General features: G+C 42.5%; 1 protein-coding gene across 1 annotated transcript; it reads left to right on the top strand.

Annotated features, from left to right (window-relative positions):
• Positions 1–20,454, top strand: RRN3 (RNA polymerase I transcription factor RRN3). The gene is made up of 15 exons (XM_081819977.1): positions 1–251; positions 362–491; positions 875–934; positions 1,296–1,359; positions 2,391–2,460; positions 5,283–5,381; positions 7,376–7,468; positions 8,462–8,600; positions 10,471–10,601; positions 11,836–11,966; positions 12,917–13,101; positions 15,048–15,156; positions 16,747–16,899; positions 17,841–17,928; positions 18,574–20,454. Exons 1-15 carry the CDS (start codon positions 207–209, stop codon positions 18,733–18,735), a joined length of 1,659 nt encoding a protein of 552 aa, XP_081676103.1. The 5' UTR covers positions 1–206; the 3' UTR covers positions 18,736–20,454.
• Positions 20,455–20,923: the final 469 nt, after the last annotated feature.

The following is a 20,923-nucleotide window of genomic DNA, read 5'->3' as shown; positions in this document are numbered from 1 at the left end:
ACTAAGAAATTTTCATCCCAATTTTGGCTTCAGTGCAAGTTTGTGACTTTTTCTCCTAATTTAAATATTATTGGTAGGTGCTTGGTGCAAAATAGGTATCATGTTTTCGTTATTTTAGAGGATTTGTGATTTTGAAAGCACTTTTCTTTATTTACCTTAAGGATGACCAGATCATTAACTGGCTGTTAGAATTCCGTTCTTCCATCATGTACTTGACTAAAGAGTTTGAGCAGCTTATCAGTATTTTATTGGTAAGTTTGCCACTTACTTCACTGACTAGTATGTGATTCAGTACTTTGAAAACAGAACACATTGTATCAGTAAAATGTTTCTTACATGTTTCTTTCCCTCCCACCTCTAGAGATTGCAGTGGTTGAATAGAAGTCAGACAGTGGTGGAGGAGTATTTGGCTTTTCTTGGTAATCTTGTATCAGCACAGACTGTCTTCCTTAGACCATGTCTCAGCATGATTGTTTCTCATTTTATACCTCGTAAGTGGTTTTTTGCTTTCTTTGCTTTCTCATTTTTTAAATACCTCTTTATTAAGATACTACCTTCGCAGAACCCTGTGGGGATTGTGCCAACATGGAAAATTCTGAAATGCATATTGGCAGCACTTTTGGTACATGTCTGTTCCCTATAATGATTTCTATGGAAGCATTTAGATTTGTTGCTGTGATTTTTTTATGTTAAGTGTTAGAAGTCAGGAATTTTTAGCTTTACTTAGAAAGTTACTTGACGCTTTTTTTCCCTTTAGACTGCAAATTCAATCATTGTACTAAGTTTGGACAATGGAAAAATCACTTTTTTGTGTAGCTGTTGATGTTTAGGTCGGTGACAAAAAGAATGACATATTTTGTTTTTCCATCAAAAGCCCGAGTGGTCATTAAGGAAGGTGACGTCGATGTTTCAGATTCTGATGATGAAGACGATAGTAAGTATAAACAGGATTAAACAAGGGATGCCTCCTGTGTCTGAGAGAATGCTGCTGAATGATAAAGTATAGGGCAACTCCAGGATTTATTCTAATGGGTAGGCTGCAACAAATGGCAACCTCTGATGGAATCTTTTTGGTTACATTTAGCATTAACATGTAACCAGTTGCCCTTAGTGCATTACTTATGTAATTAATCCACTTAGTCTTCATTGATGGTTGGTTCTGGAGAAAAATCTTAAATTTAATATTTTGCTAGTAAATGATTCAGTTCTGGTTAGCGGGTGTTTTTAGCTTAAAACATCATTTTTCAGTTTTCAGTTTTATTTTTATGCTTATACTCTCGCTTTTCTCCTTGTAGATCTTCCTGCCAATTTTGACACATGTCACAGAGCCTTGCAGATAATAGCAAGATATGTCCCCTCGTGAGTATCCTTTTGTTACTTACTTTGAATCATGGTCTTTAAGTCTCAAGAAAATTATGATCGATTAGTAGGAACTTAATTATGTTCATAGCATCAGAACTCAAGTTGTATGCTACATGTTTTTGTATCTTGATGATATAACATTCTACAAAACAGCATTTTAGTTCTCTCTTCATTGTTTTTATTTAAATTATTTAAAAATTAATTTAAGAATTAATGACTTAATTAAAATTATTTAAATTCTTATTTGGCGCTTGTGTGCAAATTTTCCTCCAAATTTTGTATAGTGGTTGGAATTTTGCTTTTATCTTCAACAAGGTATGATACCCCAAAATTTTCAGTGAGCAACCCCTGTGTGCTTGTGTCATGTCATATAAATAAAAATTGCAGTTCTAATATTGTATGTTGATTATATTTGAATATTTTTTTCCTAAGGATTTATTTTATTTTAGAGAGGGAGAGCCTGAGCGGGAGGGAGAGGGAAAGAATCTCATGCAGACTGCCCTCTGAGTGCTGTGTGGCTCCATCCCACAAGCCTGAGATCATGACCTGAGCCGAAATCAAGAGTCAGTTGCTTAACCAACTGAGCCACCCAGGAGCCCCATATTTGAATTTTTAAAAAGTTATAGTTCTAAGAAAAACTTGGGTTTCTTTTGGAAGAGTAGACTTAAAGTTCTCTCTGTAAGTTTGTTATTTGTTAACTTAAAAAAAAGTTGATGCTTTTTTCTCCTTTTTAAAGTAATATATATGGGAAAGCACTGCCGTGGGAAACATTTAGATTTTAAACTGAAGCTCTTTTGCTTTTGTAGAAAAGAATCCCCCTTTTTATTTTGCTATTGATATCAAAGTTAATAGAAGGTTATTTCCCCCTAAGGTATTATAGATTTTCTCTGAATAAGTTCTGATTATTAGAAGTAGTTAGTTACCATTTGCCTCCTGCATCCATATTTGCTCTTAGAATGGAAATGTCATCTTCCAAGAAAGTCCAGTTAACATGGATTGATTTTTTAATTTTTTTATTCTTTAACTAGGACACCGTGGTTTCTTATGCCAATATTGGTGGAAAAATTTCCATTTGTTCGAAAATCAGAGAGAACATTGGTAAGCAATCTTTTCATGGGGAAAATAATGGAAAAGTTGTGATTTAGTTTTAGGTGATGTTACATCTTTTTCTTAGCAGTTGTTTTCCAGATTAAACTCAAGACTAAGAATGTGACTCAGATTCCTTTCTTAGGAACTCACTGAGGATCCCCAGTGCCTTTTTCCCTTAAGTCAAGGGCAGAGTCCATTTCAGAAATATCTGAATAGGCTTAGTGATTATACAGATAAAAATTACTAGAAGGTAGTAGTCTATACATTATACCAATTGTAAACATGCCTTATTTGAACATGAAGGCAGAACCTTCTGTGGATGAATTCTTCTTAATTTTTTTGTAATATTTAGATGACTTCTGGTTTTCAATAATGAATAATGAATAATGGTTTCCTACTAAGCATAGCTTATTTTTTCCTAAATAAGGTATTATAGGTATTAAATACGGAGTTAATAAGGTTTGCTAATGTTTGTGATAGTCTGCTTCAAGTGGCATATTATAAATCTTATATCTCTTATGAATATAGATATAAAAATCCTCAACAACCCACTAGAAAACTGCATTTAGTGACGTAAAGAGTTATGCACTATGACCAAATGAAATTTATGCTAGCACTGCATGGTTCATTTAATACCTGTTAAAATCAGTTAATAAAACACACCATGTCAGTGGAATAGATGACAGGAACCACATGATCATTTCAGTAGATGCACAAAAGCATTTGACAAACACCAGAACTCTTTCATGACAAAAATAGAAGGGAACTTTTTCAACCTGATAAAGGACATGTATGAAAAACTCACAGGTATTATCCTATTCAATGGTGAAAGAGCTTTCTCCTAAGATAAGGAACAAAACAAGGATGTCTGCTTTTGCTCCTTTTGTTCAGTATTGTACTAGACGTTCTAGCAAGGGCAGGTGGGAAAAGGAAAAGGCATCCAGATTGGAAAGGAAGAAGAAAAAAATACCTGTATTTGCAGATGACATGATCCTACATTTAGAAAAATCCTGAGGAATCCTCAAAGCACTATTAGAAGTGAGATGAGTTCAACCTGGTTATAGAATATAAGATCAATATACAAAAGCCAGTAGTATAAGATAATTTAATGGGGCAAAGAACAGTCTTTTCCACAAATGGTTGTGGGACAAGTGGAAATCTACATGCAAAGAATGAAGCCGGGCCTCCCCTCACACAGTAAACAAAAATGAACTCAAAGTGGATTAAAGACCTAAATGTAAGCTAAAAAAAGCTCTTAGTAAGAACACATAGGTAAGCATTTTCGTGACCTGGAATTAGGCAACAGTTTCCAGATAGGATGCCTGAAACACAAGAGCCACAGAAAACCAGATGAGTTCAACTTCTTTACAGTTTACCAGCTGTGCTTCATGGACACCTTCAAGAGAGTGAAAAGACAACCCAAACAGTGGGAGAAAATACTTGCAAGTTGTGTATATCTAGAATATATGAAGAACTCTAATATCTTGATAATAAAAAGGCAAATAACTAAAAAATGGACACACGATCTGAATGGATATTTCTCCAGAATTGATACACTTATGGTCAGTGTTGAAGAAAAGCTCAGCATCACTAGCTGTCAGGGAAACGCAAGAGGAAACCATAATGCAAGATCCCACTTCACACCCGCTGGGATGGCTATACTCAGAGGGACAGACAGTAACAAGTAGTGGTGAGGATGTGGAGAAGTCAGAACCCTCGTTCCATCACTGGTGAGAGTGGAGAATGGTAGGTGCCGAAGTGCTCTGGGAAGTCCTCTTGACCTTTTCTCAGAAAGGTTAAGCAGAGAATTGCCATACAAGTTAGCATTTCCACTGCTAGGTGTCTATCCAGCAGAAAATGTATGTCTTGGGTGCCTGGGTGGCTCAGATGGTTAAGCGTCTGCCTTCGGCTCAGGTCATGATCCCAGGGTCCTGGGATCGAGTCCCACATCGGGCTCCCTGCTCAGCAGGGAGCCTGCTTCTCCCTCTGCCTCTCTCTCTCTCTGTCTCTTATGAATAAATAAAATCTTTAAAAAAAAAAAAAGAAAATGTATGTCTACGCAGCACTTTACACGGATATTCAAAATATGGAAATAACCAAATGTTTACGGGCCAATGAATCAACAAAATGTGGTATGTGTATACAGTGGGTATTATTTGGCAATAAAACAGAGTGGTTTACTTGCCACAGAGTGAGTGAATCTTGAAAACATGCTAAAACGCCACATAGTATAAGAATCCGCTTCCATGACAGGTCTAGCATAGGCAAATTCTTAGAAAGTAGATCAGTGGTTACTGAGGGCTTGGGGGGAGGTACATTACTAAAAGATAACCCTATCCTTTCTAGGTGATGAAAATTTCTAAAACTGGTTGTGGTGACAGTTGCACAACTCTGAGTATACTAAATACTGTTGAATCGTACACTTTAGATGGATGAATTCTATCTCAACAAACCTGGTTAAAAAATTTCTGTGGAAGTATACAGATTACAAATTTACGGAGGTGGGGTGGAGTGCCTGATTGGCTCAGTTGGTAGAACATGTGACTCTTGATCCTAAGGGTTGTGAGTTCAAGCTCCACTTTGCGTGTAGAGATTACTTAAGAATAAAATCTTAATAAAACCAACCCCCCCCAAACATTTAATTCACCAGGGGGTAATTAGATTAATGATACTGAACATTGTGTTGATAGAGGAACAGTATAGTTTCTGTGCTGCTGGATAGTCTCTTTTTTCTGTTTAATTGGAACTAAAAATTGTATAATTAGTGTTTTTCTTATGTCATTATGAAACATTTATCCTCTATTGAAATGTTTTGTCTTTTTATGTTTTAGGAATGTTATGTTCATAATTTACTAAGGATTAGTGTATATTTTCCAACCTTGAGGCATGAAATTCTGGAGCTTGTGATCGAGAAGCTACTCAAGTTGGATGTAAGTATTTGATAACCTGTTTTTCTCACTGATTTTCATTTATTAAATACATAATCATAGTATGTGAAACAATAGAAGAAATGATGGAGAAGAATCCACATTTCCACCTTTGATTTCTTTGAACATTTCTTGAACTTGATGGGTGTGCTGCTGGTTATAGACGGTCCCATCTCTCCTGGTTGGGGAACAAGGCATTAGATGGTCACACACATGTGAAAGTACAGTCGTGGTAAATGCTGTGAATGGAACACATGTTGTTATGTGCTGGAAAACCTGATGTCATGCGAAGGGGTCAGAAAGGCATTCATAAGGAAGTGATGTTGAATTCTTTATACCCTTTTTTAAAGAGGTCTGCAGTGGGAATGAAGGAAAGTGGTGGGTTCTAGTGACATGGGGGAGGAAAGGCGAACCGGTCCTTGGGACTGGGTTGGAAGTGGAGAAGTACAGGGTAAGAGAGCAGTTGCTCCCTGGGGAATGGAGTTGGTGTGTTAGCAGTAAGGAGAAAAGTCAGGAGGAGGTTGAAAGAGGAAGAGTTCCGTTGTGGATGGACTGGGGTGCAGCTGGGGCGCCTGATGGAGAATGGTCAGCAAGCAGTGGTAGTGGCCAGGAGGGGCTGGGACACACCTGTGCCGGGATGCCGATGAGTCGGGAGAGAGGAAGTGTGATGGGTGGGGAAGGTGAGTACGGACACCTGCAGAGGATCTGGAAGAAGGAAGGGTTTGGGCAGTGGTGTGAGCTACTGTTGACGTTTTTAAGGAGGATGAACAGAGCCAGTGTCCTTGGATTTGGTGATTCGGAGGGAGTCTGCTGCCGTGTCCCTGGAGGGGACGCTGTGTTTCAGGGGAGAGTGCGTGGTTGGTGAGGGTATAGGAGGGGATGGAGCGGGGCTGTTGGGGGAGACATGAGGTCTGTGGCCTGAGGAGCTGTGAGTGATGGAGAGCCCCGATACTGTGGTGGGGGGGACGAGGCAGCAGCGCGGCAGGCCGGGGATGAGCTGGAGGGTGGCAGGCTGGCGCGATGCTCACTGGGAGGAAGGCTGTCTGGCCGGCTGCACGTATCATCTGTAAAGTCTTTCCGTGGTTCATACTGTGCAACGGTGGAGAGCACATGTAGAAAGGAGGTCATGTAGAGAGAGTAAAAAATGTATGATTTGAATGTTGTGTGAAGCGAGATAGGGTTATATACCAAAATGAATATTCAGTAATTCCAGTTGACTTGCATTTTGTCATTTTCCTGTTCAGTTGATGGATGATATGCTTCTTGTACAACATGTTAAGAGTTGGAATGAATGTTCAGTTTGTGGAAACTGATTTAGACCAGCACACTGCATTTCAAAATGATTTTATAGAAGTATGTAGTGAAAGGGGTGTGATTTGTAGTCTCGTAAATTCCTTTGTGACCCAGACCAGTTGGTAGGTTTGCACCGTAATTGTGTATTGAGTTACAGGGCCAGAAAGGGTGCTCATGTGGACCCCTTCGAAGTATGTATATCAGACGAATTTCCAGTCCCCGAATAAAGTAGTTGTATTTTTCTTTTGTTTTTTAAGGGAGAGAGGGAGCAAGTTGGGGGGGGGCGGTGTGCAGAGAGAGAGAGGGAGAGAGACTCTCAAGCAGACTCCACGCTGAATGCAGATACCAGTGCGGGTCTTGATCTCACAACCCTGAGATCATGACCTGAGCCAGAACCAAGAATCAGATGTTTAACTGACTGAACCACCCAGGTGCCCCAAAATAGTTGTTTGTTTTTTTTTAAGATTTTATTTATTTGAGAGAGAGCATGAGAATGAGGGATATTGGGAGCAGGGTGGAAGGGTGAGGGAAGGGCAGAGGGAGAGGGAGAAGCAGGTTCCTTGCTGAGTAGGGAGCCCTATTCTAGGACCTGGGATCATGACCTGAGCTGAAGGCAGATAGCCAAACGACTGAACCACTCAGGCATCCTAAAGTAGTTGTATTTTCACTGCTTTCAATCTGTTTCCCCCCTTGTTATAATGTAGGTGAATGCATCCCGGCAGGATATTGAGGATGCTGAAGAAGCAGCCATTCAGACTGGTAGCGGGCCAGACGCCACCGAAGGACTCTTCAATATGGTCAGCACTTACTAACGACAGCTCATAATTCCACAGGGTGGGAGGAGATGGCTAACGGCCCCTCATCTTCTGCAAGGCTTTAGCTTAAAATAGTTGTTCAGCAAACTTGAAAGTGAGGTTTAAATAAGTAGCTGCTGTCATGTTGCTTACTGGCCAGTAGAGTTCATTTACTTCCAAGCCTGTGAATGTGGGAGTGGTGAAGTAGGTTTCATTTTTGTTCTTACGTTTGTGCTTTCTGTTGTTGTTTTTTTTGTTTTTTGTTTTGTAAACCACATACTGTTTGTGAAGGAGCGATAAATAGGAAAGGATACCTGTGTGATTTCTTTGTTTTACATGTCTTAGGTCTTAATGCAGTATTTCTCTGCCGGGGGCCGGGTTCACTGGAGGAGGAGGGCCTGAGAGGGGGATTTAGGTCACTAGGGACAAAGGGTGTGAAGAAGCAGGAAAGGCAGGGGAAGGAACTAAGCGAGAGTTTGCTCTCAGCTGGAAAATAGCTACAGCGTGATGACCCTAGCGATGACCCCCGATCCCGGGAGCTCTGGATCCTAGCTTGAAGCCAGGGAGACGGCCTCCCGTGACCCCTTGTCAGCTGGTCATTTCGGCTGGGGAGGGCAGGAAGGAGTGCAAGGGCGGTTCTCCGGAGAACCGGTGCTCCCAGCAGCTGGGGCAGGGGTGCCCTGTCCTGGGAGAGACCTGGCACCAGCAGGGCCCAGCACAGTGGGTCCCAGGAACTGGGGGAAAGCTGTGGTGTTCGCGTGGCCTTTCTCCAAGAGGGCCTTCCGTGTGACTCTCCGGCTGGGCTCGGAATCTGCTTTATTTGGAATGCCACCAGCGGTTCCGGGTCACACCTCTGGTGGGGAGTCCCTGCCTAGAGGAGGGGGTCTGTGTCTTCTCTTTGTTTTATCATTCAAAGGAAATAATCAGCTCTGAGAATTTTCCCTCTGACCTATTTGACTCCAGTTTTTAATGTCAGTTTGTCCTTTATCTTCAAAGGATGAGGATGAAGACACTGAATATGACGCAAAGGCTGACCCGCAAAGACTCGATCACATGGTCCATCCTGTAGCCGAGCGCCTGGACATCCTGCTGTCTTTGCTGCTGTCCTACATCAAGGATGTCTGCTACGTAGATGGTAACGAGCTGCACTCGTCACAGTAGCTGCATTTGAACGTGGCAGCGTGCCTGGCTGTGTGCTCGGTGTTTCTCATACATGACATAGTCCTCCTAGAGGTCCTGGACAAGTCACTGTTCCGAGGATGGGGCGAAGCGGGTTTAGAGAGATGCCGTGACTTGCCAGTGTAACAGAGCTTGAGAAGGGTGGGACCGGATTCGGGCGCAGCTACTGGTCTTCGAAGCCCCTGATGGTTTCACGGACCGTCGTAGTCGGGGACGATGTCTGGAGTTTGGTCAGTTTTAGGTGGGGATCAGATCGCACTCAAGTTGTTCAGGACCTCTGAGAGTGTAGTGCACTTTGGTTCAGGGTGCTTGGTGTTAGGGATTGAGTTTGGGGGTGTCATGCTGTGGTGAACGAGTCGGGGTGCTTCTTGCTGTCCTGGAACTTTGCGTTTGGAGGCTTTGCCATGAAAACAGGATTCTTTATTCCCATCGTAAAGATTTAAGTATGATAGTTGGCCATTCAGAATAATAGGACTTGAATCTGAGTTGACTGAGTTAATTTTTTTGTTGTTATAAAAATAATACAGTTGATGAGAGAAAATTTGGGAACTATAGGAAAAGAAAAAAGACAATTTAAATGTCTGCATTTGCACTATTTAGAGAACCATCATTAGCATTTTGAACTGTTTTTCTTTTCTGTTAGCATGTGTATATTTAGGAGTGTGTTTTTCAGTGGATTTGGGGGTCATGATGTACACAGTGATTCATAATCTGCCCTTTTCCACCTGCTGTGAACATTTTCTCAGACGATTAACTGTCCTTCTAGGTTGCTATTGATCGTGTGGATTTAATTGTCTCTTTTTTTTTTCTCCCCCCTCTTTTTGTTTTTTTTTGAAGATTTTATTTATTTGAAAGACTGAGCGAGAGAGAGAGAGCGCATGGGGGCGGGGGTGGGGTGGGGGAGGAGCAGAGGGAGAGGGAAAAGCAGACTCCCCTCCTGAGCAGGGGAGGCTTGATTCCAGGATCATGACCTGAGCCAAAGGCAGATGCTTAACCTACTGAGCCACCCAGGCGCCTTCCCCCCTCTTTTTTTTTGCCATTATAAATGTGTAATGAACATCCTTGTATATATGTATATGTCTGGAAATGTGCTTGTGATAAATTCTTAGCAGCAGAATTAGTGGATCAAAGGGCTTCTGCCCGGGGCACCTGGGTGGCTCAGTCGTTAAGCGTCTGCCTTCGGCTCAGGTCATGATCTCAGGGTCCTGGGATCGATCCCCGCATTGGGCTCCCTGCTCCGCGGGAAGCCTGCTTCTCCCTCCCACTCCCCCTGCTTGTGTTCCCTCTCTGTCAAATAAATAAAATCTTTAAAAAAAAAAGGGGGGCCTCTGCCACAAAACTAGTAAAATTGCCCTTCAGAAGGGCTTCCTGTTCATGGCATCACAGCAGTGTGTGAGGTGAGGGCCTGCTTCATTGTCAGTGCTGGATTATTATAGTTATAAAGGAAAATCTGTGCAAAATAAAAATGGCATTTTGTTATAATCATAGCTTAATGGGTGATACTTCTTTTTTGTATTTTATTTTTTATTTATTTTTATTTTTTTATTTTATTATGTTATGTTAATCACCATACATTACATCATTAGTTTTTGATGCAGTGTTCCATGATTCATTGTTTGCATATAACACCCAGTGCTCCATGCAGAACGTGCCCTCCTTAATACCCATCACTGGGCTAACCCATCCCCCCACCCCCTTCCCCTCTAGAACCCTCAGTTTCTAATGGGTGATGTTTCTTAATGGTATTTTATTTTTAGAAATTTGGTAAATGAAAGTGGCAGCCTAAAAACAATGTGTAAAGCTGAAATGCCAAATTTTCTCTTTAGGCAAGGTAGATAACAACAAAACAAAGGATTTATATCGAGATCTCATAACCATCTTCGACAAACTCCTGTTGCCCACCCACGCCTCCTGCCATGTACAGTTTTTCATGTTTTACCTCTGCAGTTTTAAATTGGTGAGTACCATGTCAACATGGTCTTAGCTTTTTATTCTTACCCATGATTTTCCCTTAAAAACTGGGGGCGGGGGCTGTAGGGAAGGGAGACATGAGCTATTTCTTTTTCCTGAGCTCACTTTTCTGGTGCCTCTAATAAGATAACTCGTCCTGGAGGCGCCTGGGTGGCTCAGATGGTTGAGCGTCTGCCTTCGGCTCAGGTCATGATCTCACGGTCCTGGGATCGAGCTGCGCATCAGGCTCCGTGCTCAGCGGGAGCCTGCTTCTCCCTCTCCCTCTACTGTTCCCTTGCTTGTGCTCTCTCTCTCTCTGTGTCAAATAAATAAATAAAATCTTTAAAAAAAAAAAAAGCTCGTCCTAGGCCAAGTGCTCCGAAAGTGCCATTCTGCGTTTGGTACGCTAGGCGGTGCCCTTCCCTTTCATTCCAGTCCTGGCTATTAAAAATCCCAGGGGATATTTAACTGTTTTTGTCCTTCATTCTCTCAGTTGATCCTAACTCACTTGATCCCAGAACAACTTCTAAATCCAGAATTTTAAAACTTTAGGCAGTGGCTTTCTGTTATGGAAACAAAAATGGAAATACAGAAGACTGTTCCTTTGCCACTGTTTTGTAGCTTCTTGGAATAGTCAGGAGAGTGCTGGGCATGGGTAAGAAGGATTAAATTTACTTTGCCCTGAAGTATGTTTTAGTGCTCTTGAAGAGAGTTATTTGGGAGAAGTTGGAGGTTGTGCCTTTGTTAAAAAGAAGCTTTCATTAGTCTTTTTTGTATGATTAGCATAATTAGTCGAACACTGCCCTTGAATCTGTGTCTCTGTTTCTGGGTAAGTTCAGTACGTGCGGTCAGAGACCGGGAGAGGGCTTGGCACTGTGACGGGCCTGCTGCACGGTTCCCACGCGAGTGTGGCTCGTCCCTGCTTTCCATTTCTGGCTAAACGGCGGGATCACTCGGATTCCAAAGCTCTGTCACTGAACCTATGAAATCTGTAGGGTTGAATCTAAATTTCAGCTCATTTGGGAACTTAAATAAGGCTGGGAACACCTTTTGTTTTTAATACTATTATCTCAGAGTGTTGTAAAATGAAGAACCATGAGAACTGCATATGTTATTTATCTAGCGGTGTGACCGAGATACTAGCACTTTCCCCTATTGCTGAGTTACAATCTTAGGATTCCGATAACCAGAGATTTCTTCAACATTAAAAAAGATTAAAGCAATACCTTCTCTTTTTATAGGGATTCGCAGAAGCATTTTTGGAACATCTCTGGAAAAAATTGCAGGATCCAAATAATCCTGCCATCATCAGGCAAGCTGCTGGAAATTATATTGGAAGCTTTTTGGCAAGAGCTAAATTTATTCCTCTTATGTAAGTAACCTAATTTTCCAAGTGCTTTTTATGTCATGCTTTAAAAAGATTATAGCAAAAAGTCTTAAGTCAGAGAAATACCTGCTTTAATTTTTGTCTGCCTTTAAAGTGAAAAAATCTGTTCCCCCATTTTATGCAAGATGTTTACATTTCCAAAAAGCAATCTCAGAATAAAATGTCTCCTTTAGATATAAAAGCTCATATGGAAAGCTTTTGTCATCTGTTTTGCATGGTTACACTTGAACGTGAAGACCCATTTGTCTTTATGGGTATTGTACAGTGTTGTATACTGTTTTGATTCTTTTTATAGGTTTGTCATTTTTCATTTGCATTCCGAATCAGTTGTATCTGTTAAAGCTGAAGAAAAAACCCTTTTAAAGGTAATAGAAAGATCTGTTTAGGAGGCCAACTCTGGGCCTGCTTCTTCCAGTGATCCATGAAGATGTCTTTGGGCAAGGCTGCTGTTACAAACCCTTCCCCGACAACTAAAAGCCATCTGTCCACTCTGCCCTAAATTATAGGCCACAGGACTTTATCAGAACCCCATAGGGAAGGGTGAAGTCAATCAGATGGTCTCCTCCTCATAAAATGTTGCTAAATGTGCCCTTTTCTGTGGCCCTATTCCTCTGAGAGGGCAGGGAGGCCGTCAGAGAAGCCCTTCTGAGTCGATAAGGAGATGCTTGTCCATCCCTTGGGACCTCAGGCAGCTTTAGGGGCCTGCCTGTTCCTAGAAGGTCCATGCACTCTACCTTAGAATTGAAAAGCTGTCTTCCTGCCCACCCATCCTTTTCCTTCCTTCGTTTGCTGCTTCTCTGTGCCCACGGGTAATAGATCAAGAAGCCTAAGGACTGACTGTTCTTAGTCTGTAGTGAGAGACAGTTGTGTGTTTTTGTGTCACTTTTGGTTTTTTATGAAGCAAGTGAAGTTGACTTGGTTTTTCTTTTCCCTAGTACTGTAAAGTCATGCCTCGATCTTTTGGTTAACTGGCTGCACATATACCTTAATAAGCAGGATTCAGGAACAAAGGCATTTTGTGACGTTGCTCTCCACGGACCATTTTATTCAGCCTGTCAAGCTGTGTTCTACACTTTCGTTTTTAGACACGAGCAGCTTTTAAGTGGAAATCTGAAAGAAGGTCAGTGATGTGGGATTGATGGATGCGAACTGGATTTTCCTGGAATACTAGTCACCCTTTAGAAGGGACAGGCGTTTCTTTTTTGAGAATTTGATGGAAACTGTGGAGTCAGAATACTGCCCATGCACACTCAAGCTTTGACACATAATTTCAAGCAGCCCTTAGGCCCCTAAAGCCCTCTAAGACCTCTCTTTAACAGAGGGTGGATTTGAGGTGGAGCACCTCTGTTTTAGAGGGTGGCATCTAGACTAATTGTGAACCATGAAGGGGCTCTTCTTCAGAGGCGAGGCCCGGCACAGCGCTTCCTGCTTGTCCTCATGCTGGCCCGTGAAAGGCAGGCGTCATTCCCCACCCCCACAGGGGGACCCTTAGCACACGCAGGATATTGATTGGCGGGATTAGATGAATATGATTCTAAAGCTTGGGGTCATAACAGTTATGCTGCTTTATCTAGGGACTTGAGCGTTCATCTACTGGTTTTCAGTTTTGCTAATTTCTGAAGGTTGCATATAATTTAAATCTACCAGATGAAGCTTGTTTATCAAGTTAGTGTGACAACAACAATATCAGTTAAGTCCGTTTAAATGGTTTTAACTATTTGCACTTTGCAATAATTCAAATGGTTTAATAGGCTGTTTCCTCTACAGATTTTCTCAACCTCTGACATTTGGGGCTGGTTCTCTAGTTGTTGTGGGGGCCGTGCTGGGCATTCTAGGATGGTTAGCACCCTCTACCCACTAATTGTCAGTTGGGCCCCCCACAACCCTGCACTCTGTTGTGACAGCTGAAGCTCCCCAGACACTGCCCCACGTCCTCTTGGGGGCACAGCTGCCTTGAGAGTTGAGAACCACAACTCTAAACTGAAACTTGTATGTGTTGCAGTGTATGTATTTATTTATAATCTGTTACTTCTCAAAAGGTTAAAACTAGTTGTATAAACTAGGAGTAGGACAAGGTTTTAGCACGTAAGCAAAGTATCTGCTTTTTTTGGTATGAATAAATGGCAAAAGTCTTGGTTAAAGAGGATGTTGTTCTTGTAAGCCATGACAGTATCCCATTTTTAGTTATTTTTATCAGAATATACTTCAAAGATGGGGCTCCTGGCTGGCTCAGTCAGAAGACTGTGAGACTGTTGATCCCAGGGTCGTGAGTTTGGCCCCACTTTGGGTGTAGAGATTACTTAAATAAATAAAACTTAAAAAAAATATATACATTAAAGAATCTCCTAAAATAAAATATACTTAAGCACAGGTTGGTTTGCTTGCCTTTTAAAATAAGCGTGGTGTCTTACTTTTACTAGTATAGGAGAGAATTCTATTTATTTGTTTCAGGAGAGTGGTATCTAAATTTTACTTCTATCTCTGTAGTTTCCTTGTGAAAAAAAACAACTGATATATGAACAACTATCACATACTTGAATAACTTGCTAAATTTCACTAATAATTTCAGATGTGCAGGACTTGCTGTTTGTTTGCTCTTGTCAGATTGGCATACATATCTGTCTCTGGAAGTCAGGAAGGAGAAATTCCAGATCATACACAGTCATTACCTCTTGGGAGTGGACACTCCGCGTGTTGCCTCAACTTCGTACTGATTTCGTGATTTCTCTATAAACTCAGGATATGCTGAGTTTACAAATATCTGAATTCCAAATTGTCATACAAGTTCATAGCCCACTAAGGATGTGTGCTTACTTCCCGGGTCTTTGAAAGAATACGCTGTTTTCTTTAGAAAAGTTAACTTAGTCAGAAGTGAGTGTGGTTAAGCCTGGTGACCTCCTATGGGGCTCTGCATTGTGTGACTGCGTGGACCTCAATTATTTAAAGCATTTCTGCAAGTAATTTTGTGAAAAATTTTTTTGATTTGTGAAAAAATCCGGGCTGTTGAAAGGTATTTAGACTGTCATGTTTGTACTTTCTAAAAAATGCTTTGTTCTTTAATCAAAGGTTTGAGATACCTTCAAAGTCTAAATTTTGAACGTATAGTGATGAGCCAGCTAAATCCCCTGAAGATATGTCTGCCTTCAGTAGTTAACTTTTTTGCCGCAATCACAAGGTAAGTTATTTATACTTTATGGGTGGAAATTATTTAAAAATAAGTTCGTGTTAGTATCAGTATTGTACAATTCCACTAAATTTCTGTGAAATTATTCAGTAAAATTAGTAACCATAAAATGCATAAAAACCAGTAACCCCCTACTTACAGGAAGCACTGCAGTGAAGCTTTTGTTTTTATGCTTTGATGATACTGGAGGTTGCTAGTGCTTTGTATTCAAAGATGATAATTCAGCGGAAGCCTCGGCACTTTGAAATGAGTAAGGCAACCAGTAAGCTGGGAGGTACAGACCAAAGATGTTTCTTAGAGTAATAAACAGAGACCGGCCGCGGGAGGCGTGCACAGCGGCCGGCGGGGGCTGGGTCCCAGGTCCTGCGCACGTGGACGCGCGTCACGCAGAACTCGCTGCGTCCTCCCGGTCCTAGGGTGGTAGTGGTAAGTCCTGTTTCATACCGGAATGGTGGGGGCCCAGAGAGACGGCGTGACTCGTGAGAAGTGGCTGCCTGGTGGCCGGGGGCCAGCGCGCGAACGCAGGCCGTCTGGCATTCCCCGAACGAGTCTGCTTCGGGTACAAAGTGAGTTGGAGACTTTGAGCCCTTGGTCAGGGTATTCAGGGTAGGATCATAGCTTAAAATCTTCAACACACAGGAGTCTGTTCTATTAGAAGACAGAGGTAATTCTTTCATCCCTTAGTCCCTTAGACCGATTGCTGCTCTTATTCAGTAATCTTATTTTTCCTTTGCTGGGCATGTAGTTCAAGGTGTTCTGTCTCTCCTGAGATCTCAACAATGATAACAGAATTAAGGAAAGGAATAAACGACAAGCAGGAGCGTTGGGGGGTGGGGGGGTGAAAGGTCCCCACACAGTGTGGGGAGACAGGAGGCGGCAGAGGCAGGAGCCCCTAGAATATTCCTCCGGTGGCAGCAGACTGTCCGACAGGCGTGGGTCTGGGGTCCGGTGGACAGTGGCCTTCGGGGCTCGCGTGTGAGGCTGAGAGCAAGACCTGGGACCGGAGGTCTGTGTCCAACTGATGTGTCATTCTGGGGCTTTTGCTTCCTAAATGGGTTGGGGATGCCTCTTGACCCATACAGGTGCATTTGATTTGAACTGCTGTGTCTCGTTCTGTTAATTGGTTTTTAATCAATCGTTTGTTGGGATTTAAGCTGTTACTTTTTCAGAGTTGGGCCTCGTTACAGGCGTGTCCGGTAGAGCCCTCAGCTCCCCTCAGTGACCACAGTCCTGTCAGAGAAGCCCCTTTCCACCAGCCTCCTCATTGTCTTAGAGATCGCAGACGCCACTTAGCTTAGAGTATCTTGCCAACCAGGAGAGCCCTACCTCGAACACATTCTGTTTTAGTGAGTCGTGCCTATCACTAAGCGCCCTCTTGCTCCTTGGCAAGCGTGTAAACAGCAGGCCCATAAGCTGTGCCCTAAAAGCATTGCTTCCTGTTGTATGTGATTGTTTTCTTGCACGTGTTATGTGTGACATCTGTGCGGTCAGCACGGGTGTGACAGGAACAGGCACCTCCGTGCAGAGTTAGTGCACGAGGTTAAAGCCTTCCGTCTGTGTCTTGGCTTTGTTGTTCTGCAGCAAATACCAGCTGGTCTTCTGCTACACCATCATCGAGAGGAATAATCGCCAGATGCTGCCGGTCATTAGAAACACGGCTGGCGGGGACTCGGTGCAAACCTGCACAAACCCACTTGACACCTTCTTCCCCTTTGATCCTTGTGTGCTTAAGAGGTGGGTACTCTCAGCCTGTCGACCGGCCGGGGCACTGTACATGGGACGTGTATTTGCTTTCCCCAAGCTGAGGGTTTCTTTGTCGTAAGTGGCATTCGTATCGGTTTGTCAGCGGCTCAGGGTCCCTGTCGAATGTTTCATGGGCCTTGGGTAGAGAATGCCTGTTAGAGGCTGCGGGGTGTGCAGCCCTGTAGTTCAGGAAGAACCCCGATTGACACCAAAGGTTTTTCATCTATCTTCTGTTTTCCTGTAAACTGGTCGTTTTCAACACGAAACGGGCTGCCAGTATAGAGGTTCCCGGATGGAGAGGATGCTGCCTATTCGTGGCTCACACTTTTCTGCCAGGCGACTTGTTCCTTCCTCTAGAGACCACGTTCCCTGCTGCTGCCGAGGATAAACAGCAGCCACGCCGTTTATCTGGGCGGGTAATGGTGAAAAACCACCAGGCCGGTCTTTAACTTTGCATTTGTATAAGGACATAGGGTTACTGTGCAGCTTTTAACTAGCAACACCACGATTTAGGATTATCTGGCCCCCCAAGTCTTGGTTAACTGAAACCACATTGGTCTTTTTTCCCAGACTAATCTTTAGTAGAATTACTGTAGGAATATAAAAAATGAAATTTCAGAGTAACACAATTTTGTTTTCATTTGAACTTATTCTAACTCATTGTTGGTCCTGACAGACTTGAGAAATAATTTCATTTGAAAATAAAAAGATGAGAAACAGTAGCTGAATATGCCATCTGAGTAGATGAAGCTTTATAAACAAGGAGCCATGTTATTTACAGTACTGACATCCAGTATTTTTTGGCACAATGATTATTTGAGCCATTGTTTTTATTTTGGGTAATGGATCCTGTTGAGTAAAGAGCCAGCCAGACAAGTCTGACCTTAAGTGTGGCCTTGAACTTGATTTTGAAATGTGACCTCTGTCGACAGGTCAAAGAAATTCATCAATCCTGTTTATCAGATATGGGAAGACATGAGTGCAGAAGAGCTTCAGGAGTTCAAGAAACCCATTAAAAAGGTAAGTTTGTGACTCAGCACACTGGGAACCTCCAGCGTGGTTACAGACCACAGTCAAATAGTACATAGCAATGTTAAATCTACAAAACATGACATTTTATTCATTCTGCCTTTACAAAAATCCAAGCGCACTATGTTCTTATGAAAAGAATTTTTATTGTTTAAAGTAGACACTCTGTTGTAAGCGGACTTTGGGAAGTGAAGGTTTATTAAAAATCAGCTCAACAAATTAAGATCTTTACCACATGATCATTACCACCAAGTAACAATCTCAAATTTACTTAAGTCTCGTTTTTCATAAGTAATCATTGGAGAGCTCTTTTTTCTTTATATTTTGCTCGGGTCGGAGGGGGGCGGTTGTTCATTCACTCATGCCCATTGTATTAGACACAAGGGGGAGGACGCTGAGCGAGAATGCATGTCATGCTGCCTGCCCTCTTTGAGCTTAAAATCTGTTAGTTACGACGTGTGACGAGCAGTTGTGTGGGTGGTTGGTCATGAAGAAGTGTGCATCAGAGGAAGCTTCCAAAATTAAGATATGTTTCTTGACCTTCCTCTTTCTAGAAGTGGCACATTCCTGAGAGGAACTCTTGAAATTTCACATTGCCGCTGGTGATCCTACTGATAAGCTCTGTTCTTTATACAGGAGGTGGTGGAAGATGAGGATGATGATTTTTTGAAAGGTGAAGTTGGGATCACTCCGAGCTCCTTTGACACGCATTTCCGAAGTCCCTCGAGTAGTGTGGGCTCCCCTCCCGTGTTATATCTGCCAGACCAGTCCCCTCTGATTGCAAGGATTTGTGATTGAGACGAGCATTCCTCCTCATCGTGCCCTTCAGTACCAGGGCTCACCCTGTTTCGACTAGAGCGAGGACATGCCTCAGGCATCTTACTTTCAAGGTAGACCTACTCTAGTGTCTGGACGGACGTGGTTTTTTTCTTTTTTGCTCCCCTCCAGACAAAAGGAAAAGACTGGATATCATGTGCAATATTTTAGAATGGAGTTGATGATAAATGTTGAAGGCTTGGTTCTTTGTTTAATGTATATTTTATTTCTGTTACAGCTTTCTGACATCATTGTGAAATTTCTAATATTGGCAACAGCCTGTTTTAACCGATTGCATTTTTCACGCAGGTTTTGTCTGATCCGTAGTCACGGGACTGTGTTGATCTGATTTCTTTTCAGTGAAAAAATGCTCTACGTAGACACTGTCGAGTGTCTTTAAAATGATTTACTTTGGAGACATTGTTGCCCCTCAGCTGGAACTGTATCTGTGTGTTGGGATTTCAGTGGGGTGCAGAGGGGACGGGAGGAGGGTGGGGAGGTGGCCAGAGCTGGTCCCTGAGGCTGGAAGCTGGAGCTGGTACGGAAGACCCCCAGGGACTTTGGAGACCAATGAAATCCTGGAGGGAAGAGCTGGAGGATTTAGGGAAAGAGAAGCAGACAAATCATACACTTGTGAGTTTAAAAATGGGTTTAAAAGAAACACGGAGTTCGGGGTAAATGGAATTCCCACGCACGGAGAGTGGGGTTGGGCTTTTATAAAACACAGCACATGGCATTTTACCCTGAGGCTCCCAGGAGCTGTTAGAACTGGAACTACTTGTTTGTAGGGGAATGTTACTTGGATTTGTTTTTCTTTTTAAACTAGAATCAGTTGGTCATCCTGAGAATTTCTTTGTGCTAACGGCACGGAAAGGGGCGCTTGGGTTAGTTGGTAGAATGGTTTCACTAGCGACAACAGACCAAGGTTACAGCTTCAGCCTCCGTCTACTGGCTGTTTGTACCGTGGATTTCAGCTCGGTGAGATCCTCCTCCGGGGAGGCTCTTTTTGTACTTTTATAACTAAACACTGAGAGAGAGGAGTTGGAACAACCTCACTTTATAACATGTGTGTGCAAACACTGCTAGACTCATTTTGTAGCTAATGCATATTTTAGCTTCGTTCCTTATTTGTGTACTTTTTTGTTGCTTATGAAAATAGACATCTCTAAACATATTTATTTTTCTGCCACTTATCGTATTATTTAAAAGCAAGCGATATTTTCTTGATCACAAATATTTTGTAATGAAATACTCTCTCTTTCCTAGGGCTTTGTATGCTCTTGTATAATTGTATTGATGGCAATGTAGAGTAAATATGTTTTTGGAAAATAGAAATTTTTATGGGTTTAAAAGGTTTTGGATATTGCGGATTTTCTTTTGGTGACTTGGTGGAAAGTCATTTGAGAACCTTTGGGTTCTCTGTTCTTTTAACTGCTGGCAAAAAGGTGGGATTTTTGTACCCTGGGTAAATGAGTACGTGAAAATGTGTCCCTAGAAGTTAACGGTAAGTGGGCCTTTGTGGGTTGAGAAGTTTTAATATAGTTAAGGGTATCTTCATAAATAAATGTTTAATTTCAAAGGAGTTTGAGGGAAAATAACATTGTGAAAATAAAACAATGACATGGTTAATCTGGACCTGTGGTTCTTACACCAGTAAAGGAGTCATGGGAGGTACCCCAATAAAGAGGCTTCTCACACAGATATTGTGTTTTCTGTGGTTTTTACTGATCTCTGCTGAAGCTCTGTGAGAAACTGCAGCTGAGCCCTTACTCCGTTACAGAGGCAGAAGTCCCGCCAGAGTGGCTGCGGGTGCTGGGAAAGAAAGTACATGCTGCAGAGGAGAGTGACCTCCAGGGGCGGCCAGCGTGTCCAGGATGCCGTGAGCACGCCCAGCCACAAGAGCCACCCCCCAGGCCTGAACGGGTTCCAGGAAAACAAACACTTCCTTGAAAAATGCACATGCTTTAAAGGAACATCTATGGGGGGTGAAAATTGGGGAAATTCCCTTGGCAATTCTAGAAAAAGGGTTTTTCTCTTCCTCATTGAAAAGCCAGGCTTTCGTTCGGGGTGGGAGTTCCAGGGTCTCTCCTGTTGTCTTGTCGGCTATGGTCGGCTCTTCCTTAACGAGAAGTGGCGAATTTGTCCAAGTATGAAAGGACCGGGGACCTCT

This window comes from Leptonychotes weddellii, chromosome 5, assembly GCF_054177405.1.
Source record: "Leptonychotes weddellii isolate Sample4059 chromosome 5, ASM5417740v2, whole genome shotgun sequence".
NCBI classification, from domain to species: Eukaryota; Metazoa; Chordata; class Mammalia; order Carnivora; family Phocidae; genus Leptonychotes; species Leptonychotes weddellii.
This window is presented reverse-complemented; position numbering and strand designations above follow the sequence as displayed.

Bases quoted from the DNA above. Each gene is read 5' to 3' on its own strand.
- RRN3 (XM_081819977.1), top strand. From the start codon at position 207: ATGTACTTGACTAAAGAGTTTGAGCAGCTTATCAGTATTTTATTG. The intron at 935-1,295 runs GTAAGTATAAAC...TTCTCCTTGTAG, and splicing joins TTCTGATGATGAAGACGATA to ATCTTCCTGCCAATTTTGAC. The intron at 15,157-16,746 runs GTAAGTTATTTA...GTTGTTCTGCAG, and splicing joins TTTTTTGCCGCAATCACAAG to CAAATACCAGCTGGTCTTCT.